At 43.4% G+C, this 10,353-nt stretch overlaps 1 protein-coding gene across 6 annotated transcripts in view; it reads right to left on the bottom strand.

Annotated features, from left to right (window-relative positions):
• Positions 1 to 10,353, bottom strand: part of specc1 (sperm antigen with calponin homology and coiled-coil domains 1) — a 64,511-nt gene that overhangs the window by 21,590 nt on the left and 32,568 nt on the right. For 5 of the 6 annotated variants that reach the window (XM_034549569.1, XM_034549572.1, XM_034549571.1 and 2 more), the window contains 7 exons: positions 8,250 to 9,808; positions 5,936 to 6,143; positions 5,664 to 5,737; positions 4,757 to 4,932; positions 942 to 1,105; positions 377 to 477; positions 183 to 258 (listed from right to left, as the gene is read on the bottom strand). In XM_034549569.1, coding sequence (XP_034405460.1) covers positions 183 to 258; positions 377 to 477; positions 942 to 1,105; positions 4,757 to 4,932; positions 5,664 to 5,737; positions 5,936 to 6,143; positions 8,250 to 9,808 — 2,358 coding nt within the window. The remainder of the gene's footprint in view (positions 1 to 182; positions 259 to 376; positions 478 to 941; positions 1,106 to 4,756; positions 4,933 to 5,663; positions 5,738 to 5,935; positions 6,144 to 8,249; positions 9,809 to 10,353) is intronic. The other variant, XM_034549573.1, reaches the window with a different exon arrangement.

Here is a 10,353-nt window from a genome sequence, read left to right as displayed (position 1 = left end):
GTAAACATTTCAGCCTTGCTCATTTCTAAAGGAACTGACTCATAGTAGCACTTTGGCTGGCTGTCCATTGACCTAAAAGCAGTGTGTGCGAGGCCCTTCAATCGAAATCATAAATTAATTATGGTTATACATGTCAATTAAACACCATGACTTCCAGCTAAAACCACATTTGTGTGACATACCATGATGATGAGAGAATTCTCCGTGGTTGATTCTTTTTTCTAGTGTCTTTGACAGCGGCTTTATGTACGTGTGTCTCTAAAAGAATATAAAACAGAACAGAGATCTCATCACATCAGAGTGTGAAAACAGTGAATCGCTTGTCGGAAGTTTTTCTTATGTTACATCTGGACAGGACCACTATCTTGGTGTGTACCTGGACGGGGGAGACAGCAGCAGCAGGTGCAGTGCGTACGGGGATCCCACTCAGCGGTGTTCTTGGAGAGGAATGCATCTGAACTGTGTGGCCTGCTCCATCTGAAAGACAAGATCATATACCCATTGATTATTGTCCAGAAAGAGAAATGTGAGGCAGAAAGACAACAACTCACGCTCAGTATGGCTTAAAAAAAAAAAAAAAGAGAAGAAGCAAGGAGAGAACTGTATTTAAAACCAGCATTTTTGGCCATCAAATACTCTTTTCATACTAAACATCTGTTTGTAGTTTGTAGTATCCAGTACACACAGTCAGCATTCATTTTGTGGATCAGATTATTGTTGATTTATACTTTGATTATATGCTATGTCCAATACAACTCTTCTGCCAAAGTCTACCTTTATGAGGCCTCTAATGTGCCATTTCTGTTGACACTGTCCTGCAGGTCATTCCAGGCCACGCAGACTCCAAGATAATGAACTACACATGACTTCGCTGGAGAAAAATGACCAGCTGTTCTCCTCTATAGTTACACTGCTGTGTGTGTGTGTGTGTGTGTGCTCACTCTGTCCAACAGTATCAAAGGACTTAATGAGGAATTTGACAGTAGCTTCGGGCTCTGAGTCGGCATCTCCACCTGCGTCGGAGGTTGTGGTCGGGATCATGGAGATGCCGCACCAATGACGGTTGATGTCGGAGTCGGACACCCTCACCTCATCACCTTGGGACCTAACAGACAGAATGAACAGGGTTGCGGTGTCGAGACATATACATGGCATACACCTGTGGAGAGGAGAATCTGAATCTGTCAACTGGAGATGAGACTCAAAACCCCTCACTATTTATTTGATGAGATTTTCTGCTGATTAGTACAAATGAATGTCCTCAATACAAGATGTTTACTCCGTGCATTGACAAGATCATGTGAACAAAGTTTGAACTGGAGAACTGTCAATAACTAATGATCAACGGTCATCAAGGCACGTTGTACCCACTGCCCCCCGTTGGACATTGGACTCCAGGCTACAGTGAGTGAGGGGGGTTGGACCGTCTATCAGTGATGAATGACAAGTAAGGAATTTGTTTCTTAAACATTGCACTCAACTTACCTCAAGAGAGTGTGAACTGAAAGAGACACGACCACAGTCGGACTGGTGTAATGTCATTTATTCATTTGCCTAATGAGCAACAGTCAAACAGATATACGGTACACTTTAATGTATTCTTTCACAGGCATAGAACCAGTCTTTCTTGTCTTTCTTTGCACAATAAATTAACAACACATTCACTGTATTGTTCAGTAAATGGCTTTACCATAGACAGAAAATTACATATTACACAGCTACCATCTGGGTTTTTTCCAGATGGTATTTTTGAGCATATCCAAATGTTTACATTTTGAGCACCAGTACCTTATCATCTGGTAAAACAGTATGGCTTTTCATAAAATATGCACAGATTGAATTTCTCTAATACAAATTGAACTTCTCTAAATGAAACCTGAGATCCTGCAATATGCCATCATATCACAACAACACAGGATACTGTGTACATGGGTTTGGCTCAAAAGGTGAAATAAATCAACCTTGTGATAAGTGATGTATCTTTTAAAGTGAGCAACATCACACTCACAAAAGGATGCTGAAGAAATCTCTCAATATGATTATTGATGGACAAGTGTCAAAGGTTTGTCCTTTTGAGGTTCAGTTAACAAGTCTACTTTTTTGATTCTATATTAACTTGTCAGTAATGTTGCTGAAAAGTAGAAAATGAGTTCAACTCATCTGACAGTGGAAAAATAATCATTTAAGAAATCTGTTGCACAGTATTCTTATGTATTGTGTCAAAATACATATACAAACAGTAACAGAGCAAATGATACCAGTATGTCCAGTGATGACATCTGGTTGGTAATTGTGTGTTACATACTGCCATCTAATGGCTAATTGGTGATACTGCATTCAGTTTCATTCAGTACCAAAGACCAAACTTATATCTTAAATTAAAGTTGTTGTTTTGTTTAACAGATCAGAAATGTCAAGTTTTAAAGTAAGCAGACAGACGTTAAAGTGAAAGTAATTTGACTGATAAAGAAATAGTATAAAAACTGTTTTTTAAATAATATCAACTCGACTCAATTCTGCTGCATTGCTCTTGCCTTGAAATTATGATTTTCTGATGTTATGTTCTTCAGTCGGACTTTGTTCTGGGGCTTTATGTAACAGATTATTACCCTCTACTGTACCATATCAAGTTTCTAAAAAGGCACAAATCAGCTTTGCACAGTATGAAAGAAGAGTCTTCCGTTTCTTTAACTTGGGTCAAGAAATGTAAAAACACAGAATACATTAATTGAGAAAGAAAAATACAGAACTATTATTGAAAGGGTTCATAAGACATGTAAAGAAATCGAAGCCAGACTCTGTATCACGAGACTCGCTGTGTACTGCGTCTCCACTGGTCACTGTGGCTCTGAATGAGACCACATTACATTTTGAATGACACAGAAAGCAAATAAGTACAACGATAACACTGTCTTCACGCGGTGGAGGGCACTTCTTTAGTGCCCTTCTACTGCCGTCTTGGTATCAAAAGTGGCTCCGGTGCTTAATCTGAAAAGAAAAGAGGAAGGAAGATGAACTACTGTATTTAAACATGCCTCTATATGTGCATTGTACATGTGCAGCAAATCCTAAAATCTTACATTTCTTCTGAACATTGCTATTATGAGGCACTTTAAAAAAAAACGCCATTCCATGCATACTTCATAGAATCAATAAGGTCACTCATAATGTCTAGTATGACTAATTCACTCGGTGATAAAGACGCTATGCAAATGTATCTGAGCACATGATGCATAGATTTTAATCCAGTCATGCCGCACAGCCCATCCTGCTAATCTCACCAAAAACGTAAGAGGGTTATTCATTCAAAGAACAGCAGGTGGCACCAGATACATCTACTAGAACGGCAGGTTTAAAGAACGAGGCAAAGCAAACCAGAAAGGTAAGACAGTCCTGAAGGTGCAATCAGCCGGCATACAGAAAGACAGACAGTCGGACAGGCTGTAGCAGCAACACGAAGCCAAACACAGATAGGAAGGTCAGTGAGCAGCACACAGAGGAGGGGGATGCAGGCTGACCGAGAGAGGGCTGACAGGGCAGGGAACTTACCTGGACTTTACATAGGGAGGCTTGTCAGAGGGGCATCTTTGACAGGGTCGTCACAGGGGGCTGCTGGAGGTGGGGAGCGGACGCGGCGCAACGGCTAATCTCGGGGAAGGTTTGCTGCTTTAGCCACGGTCTCAAACTAGTAAAGTCATAGTAATTGACGAGGACTGCATGACATCTTTGAAATCATATTTGGTTTTAAACCAAATATTTCGTATACACTAAAACTGCTCTCATGAGGTTTATGAGGTGATATAGTACGACTGAGTAGTTTTCAAGTGGAATCGGTTGGAGATTATTTGCTCGCTTTAAGCACGATACCATGACCGGCCAAACAAATAAACAGAGAGCTGTACAGTAGCAACTCTAAGCAGACTTTGCCACAGGAAATATTTGACCTGGCATGATAATGAAAGGGGACAACACTGTCAAAAACACCATGGCATTTGCACGCTCAAAAACACTTATAAATATGTATATATACACACAGTAAACCCACACACAAACCAATGCAACGCTCTCTATAAGTAAATCAATCACATAACTGCATGGCCACAGTGCAATAACACTACAGTCAATCTTAAATAGTATGATACATTGGCGTGAAATATTGACAGAGCTTCACTGGCTTTTGTGTTGCATTGTAAAACACTTCAAAAGCAGCTTCTCTGCCTTCTCAGGTAATAATAATTTCCTCTTATGAATATTCTGTAGTTTATTGTGAAGTTTGAATGTTACTACAGGGCAATGCTCAGTGTGGAAGAGGGGGACAGAGAGGGCAGCAGCTTAAAGGAGTAGAATACACAGAGGGAAATACTGCAGGAGACTGCTAATTTACCACCAGAGTCTGACAAATCCCAGAAACCTAAACCAAGGATTTCATCTTGTGAAATACCGAGATATGAACTGAATAATGTCTGGACACTAAACACATCCAGGTCAACATGTTATCCTCCTTTGACAACAGATAAGAGTTTTGGAAACCTCTTAAGCAAGAGATTCTTGAGGGTTAAAATGATGATATATGACTGTTTGTGTCACATGTTAAAAACAGTGGATGGGGATGTGGCAAGACTCTGGCAGGTATCTCATGTCGAAATTGTGTTCAGAGAGAAAGGAACAGCAGCCCGATGCTAAACAGGGGAAGTGGGTGATTGGTGGAGTTGGGAGAAACTTAAAAAAAGGAAAGAGAGTATTGTGGACATGGTACCTGACACCCTGCAGGGCTTCGAGGTCTGTCGAAAGCTTTGCACTGCGGGCCTGTTCCTCCTGCAGCTGCCTCCTGAGTGTACGCAGCTCTTGCTGAGCCTCCACCTTGATGTCATTTGCCACCACCACCGCCGTCTGGAGGTCCGCCTGGAACCGACGCCACTCTTCTTTTTCGTCCTAAAGACACAAACATATGGATGTACAGTGTACTATACAGGAAGACACAATTATAGACACATGCAAACTCATACAGACAGACAAACCGTTTGTGGACAATTTGGATTTAATTGGACGTCAACATCGAGTGCTCCTAAAATAAAGTCTAACAAAAAGAAAAAATGAAAACAAAAAAGGTGATGTTCATGGGGGAATACAAAAAGAATACATAGCTGCCTGTTTGAACAGCCCACCTGGATGCTACTGAAATAATACTCGGTGAACAGATGCTTCCAAGGTCGAACATTTTGGCAAAATGACAAGAAAAGAAATGAGCACCAGAACATCTTCCAGCCTTAAAGTGGTACAGCCCTCCACCTAAAGTTATCTTTTGAGTATCACTCACTCACTGACCCCCCCGTAGTTTCGAGGGATGGCAAGTAAAGAGAGGACGATCGCTATGGTCACTTGATTGAGTTCAATAGATGTCATTTATTTTCCCCCGGCAGTAAAAAAAAAAAAAAAAAAAAAAAAAAAAGGCATAAAAACTTCAAAACTGACTTTTTGATACGCAACTGAAACATAAAACACTTTTTGGCCATTTCTTCTATGTCATCTTTAAAACAAGCTTAACCCTTTTTGTTTGTTTACAACTGTATTGTCTTCAGCCTGTGATGGCCTAACTGCTTTGATTTCAGATCACCACAGATGCTTTATGAACTTCATGGGTCTTCATATCGAAGCTTCCTTACCTTAATCCGTCTACTCAAGAGTTTCAGTTGTCGGTCTGCTTCAGCTTTCTGCTCCTCCAGCTTTTTGACAAGATCTGTAATGACAAATTATTCAAGGTGTTTGAGAGCCGCAGGTGTAACGTACTGTAGAGTCAGGACAGAATCACAGTAATCAAACGCAGCCTTCACAACTAAACAATCGGCCCCCGACTGATTCATTTCCCTTTATGACATTTGCGACTGCAGGTTAAAAACACACACAGAGAACTGAACAGCCAGTGAAAAGGACATACTCTCCATATCCAGCACGGCTTGGTTGGTGTGGCAGTTGACGGCCCTCTGCTGCTCCACCTGGTCCTCCAGCTCAAAGATGGTCTCCTTCAGTTCCTTCACCTGGCTCTCAGTATGGATCCCGGCGTCCTCCAGCGAAGTCACCCGGCTACTGAGATCCTGCTCCCTCATCTCAGCTCGCTCCTGAACCTGCTGGCATTTGGCCTCCACCTTTATGTGTGTGCATTTGTGAGATTATGATGTGTTCAGTACAGAAATGGATTCAAAGAAAGGGGCAGGTTTTCATCTGAAAGTTATTACTGGCTGTCACTGTGCTAATTACACGGAAGCACTTAAGTCACATTTGGCTCAATAAAGGATGATTTATGACATCTCCCAGACAGCCTTGTGGTGCAGTTATGCCATTTCCATTTCTCTTTTAAATGATTAGATAAAAGATGCTCTTAACAAAAAACCTTGTATCAAGACTTTTTGGGTGGCTGGAAAAGACGAGCGGTATGTGTGAGGGAACCACTGACGGAAATGTTACTAAAGCAGGCTTTAATATATCACGGTATGGTACGGTTATATATGGAAGCCCTGTGTTGAAATTAAGAAAACAAACCATTATCCAAGTCTGTCCCATATTTAAAGGCAGGTGCTTTTTCCTTAAGGAGAGATTTCATTTCTACATGCACTCTAAACACAAGGTATTATATTGTGTGTTAGCAAGTTAAACAACATTAATATCAGGTTGTTCTTTTGGCTAGAAATGTGTTTCAATTGGCTCTAGTCTGCCTTCAGGAAAAACATTAATGCTTTTAGTTCTGATCAAGGCAAAACATTGCATTTTTTTTATCTGGCCAAACTTAGATCTGACTTAGAAAATGGATCACAGGAGTTTTTATTTCTCACTTCAAAGCTTTCTCAGTTGATCTGATCAAGCAAGATTTAAGCTCAAGCAGCACAAAGTAAAAGTAGATGATGCAGCTTCCACATCTCTCACTTATTAAAAGCAACGTTTCAAATATGATAAAAGTCACATAGAAATAAGGGTAAAAGTAAACATTCAACTGGGTTGTGAATGGTACTGAATGGTTAAAGCAGTTATGCTGGAGTCCACACTGGGCTGTTCACACATGAGCCTAACTATGTCTGACAATGACTGTTTGGCCACAGAGTAATCCTAAGGAGCAAGGTGACAGTGACTCATGGAAATAAGAGTTCAGTCTGGATCAGATCCGACTGCATCAATGTGTTCATTGCTTCAACTATTGAATTACATACAAGCTGAAGTCAGTGTAGCATGATGATTGCTCTCATCCAGAAAGCAGATCTCTGAGCATAGGGGACTAAAATAAGTAAGCGATGTAGTTATGCAGGACCCCACCCCCCCCTCTCACCATGTGGCTCTAATGGATTAGGATTCGTGAGTGAAGTTATGGCGTGGCCTCACCCTCACACCCATGTGGCAGAGAACAGGAGCGTGACTCAAGAGGGTCACACACTGGTGGACCACCCTTCTGTTGGCACGCCAGTCGCAGTCCAACAATGACGACATCCCCAAGACGATGGTGACACGCCCAAACAACCCCCGACATGACCCCGCGCTTACACAACCTAAGCCATTGTGTCGTTTGTGGCGTCGAATTGGAAAACCAAAGTGACTCCCGAGAATCACATGAAATCTATTTGCGTGAACATGAGTTCACGGGCTGCGGTGATGAAACAGACCCGATATCAGCTGTAAAGCCTGTTTATTGGTCATGTTTGAATCATTGTGGAAAATGTATGTTCTCATTCAAAAAGGAGAAATGTTATGGTTGCCTATGAGACACATAACTGTTGCATTCTGGTCTCTTTCAAATATATTACTGGAAGCACAGAATCTGAACAAAAATGAATGAACTGTTTTTAAAAGAGTGAACTGCTGCTGTAATGTTCAGTAAATATGGAGGAAGAGATTGTTCTTTTGGGCATTCGTGAAGGTTTTGTCAAACACAAGAAAACTAATGAGCTTACTAGCATAACAACATGTAACAGTGAGTCACAGACAGTATAATTCAAGCCACGGTTTTCACACACTCCACTTAGTACAACACAATGGAAGCAACCAAGTGGACAAAAGGTTGAACTGTGAAGAGCCATTCTCTAACCAACAGAGACGTGTCCAGTTTTAATCAGATCCATTGGAGTGATGAATACTCATTTATTTTTGTAACGTTTTGTAACGAGTAATTTTTAAATAGAAGAATATCTCTACATTTCAGTATTTCCGTTATAGTGTACATACTGTCTGTTACACACATACACAACATGACCTTGCATTCCTCCTACCTTGGTCATTGTGGATCGCACATGCTCAGTCTCGGCCTGGGCCTGCAGCAGCTCCTGCCTCAGCTCTGTCAGCTCCACCTCCAGCCTGTCTCTCTCAGCGTGGGCTGTTTTCAGCAAGTTCTGCACCTCAGAGCCGTCACTGGCACTCTGCATGGCCTTCAACTCACCAACCTTTTGCCTCTCAATGTCCACTTGCGCTTTAAGCCGACTGTTTTCCAGTCGGAGACCGTCTGCTGTCGCTCTCTGCTCCTCTGCGGCCTGTGCTGCCTGACCTCCGGCCTCTAGCTCTCTGTCCCGCTGGGCCTGCAGCCTCTCCATCTCCTCTCTGAGGCAGCGCACCTGGCCCTGGGCCTCCTGGTTCTCCTCCTCCAGAGCCCGAAGGCTGCCAGTCAGCTGCTGCTGGATGTCCACCAGCTTCTCCCGTTCGAAGCGCGAGCTCTCAACCAGCTCGGCATACCTTTGCTCCAGCTCGGCCAGCCGAGGCCCTTGGCTACCCAGCTCCTCCTCCCTCTGGGCCTGAGCTTGGGCTTGCTCCTGGAATCGGCCAGCGAGCATCTCATTCTTCTGGGCCAGCATCTCCAGGCGCTCTCTCTGTTGTTGAAGTGAGGTCTGCAGGAGGCGCTTCTCCTCGGCCAGACGCTCGTTCTCAGCCGTCAGCTCCTGCACCACTTGCTGCTGGTCTGCCAGCTCCTGCAGAGTTGCCTGCAGCTCCTCAGCCGTGCTGTGGTGGCTCTCCTCCATCTTGTGAATCTGTTCTCTCAGGTTCTGCACTGACACATCCTGCTCTCCTGCATTAGTTACTGCCTCCACTATGACGACTTCCCCACTGACACCGCTGCTCACTGATTCTGAAAGAGACGGGATCTTCTCAAACTCGGATGAGTCGGGTGATGGTGAGTCCTTGGTGATGTCAGAACAGGAAGAGACAGAGGTTTTGAGAGGACTGGCAGTACAGGGCAGACTGTCCTGTTGTGGACTTAAGGAGTTGGAGTCTGAGGACAGGCCATTTACCAGAGGCTTGGAGGAGGTGCTTGAGTTTGTACTAGAGAGAGGAGAGGCCTCCACGCGAAGCAGCTTTTCCTTCAGTGCCTGGTTCTCCTCCCTAAGCGCGGCCAGCTCTCTCTGGAACTTCCCGTTCTTCGCCCTCAGCTCCCCAACCAGCACAAGGGCCTCCGCCACCTGTCCCTGCTCTGGATCTTCTGCAGGCTCTTCCCATGAGACAGAGTTGGGTGAGGAAGCAGTGGAGGCTTTACCTTTGCAACACTGCAACTCCATCCTGAGATTGCTGATCTCCAAGTCTTTGGTCTTGGCCTCAGCCAGCAGCTCTTTCACCTGGCACTCCAGAAGGCCCCTTTCTTGGCCCTCTGCATCTCCACGGGACTTAGTTGAACTGCGTGTCTGCTTTGCCAGGGTGGAGAGGCTGGAAGTGCTGGCACTAGAAACCATCCTCTTAGTGGTAGAGCTCCTAAGCTGGTCCCTTAGAGAGATGCGGTCTCTTGTTATGGAAGAAGGGATCTCTCTAGGAGCTGGGATACCAGACTTCTTGGCCACTTGTGCACCTGCAACACAGATCAAAACAGAGGCACATATTGAAACAGTGGTCAAGTACCTACGAGATCAAATCAGCATTTGATGGAGCAGTCTGACTTAGAAATGTCAATATGTGAGAAAAAGGTTCTCATTCCTTTCTCTATTAGAGCTAAACAGACAGACTGACATAAAGTGTGGTGAAAATTTGGTGAAATTAAAAAAAGGGAAATATTGCTTCAATATTTACAAAAACAATACTAGATAAATCATATTAACATCCAGATTCTCCTGGATTGCAAATATGGTGGCAGCGTTGATTGAACACATATTCCAGTTTACGGCCAGGAAATTTTAAAGTTTACAAAAATAAACTGTTTCTCAGCAGAATTATAGTTCAGCCCGCTCGACATTGAAAAGAGAGGTTAACGGATACAGCCATGCTGGGACCATGCTGGTTAACATCACGTAATGAATGGACAGTGTGTCACATTCAGATGCTTGCATTATTCAGCAGTTTTATGTTGCTGGACCCTGTACCCTATTCACATATTGTTCTCTGCTTGGACAACAGAGC

Source organism: Cyclopterus lumpus, chromosome 14 (genome assembly GCF_009769545.1).
Source record: "Cyclopterus lumpus isolate fCycLum1 chromosome 14, fCycLum1.pri, whole genome shotgun sequence".
In the NCBI taxonomy this organism is placed as follows: Eukaryota; Metazoa; Chordata; class Actinopteri; order Perciformes; family Cyclopteridae; genus Cyclopterus; species Cyclopterus lumpus.
The sequence above is the reverse complement of the archived record's forward strand: the minus strand, read 5'-3'. Positions and strand labels throughout refer to the sequence as shown.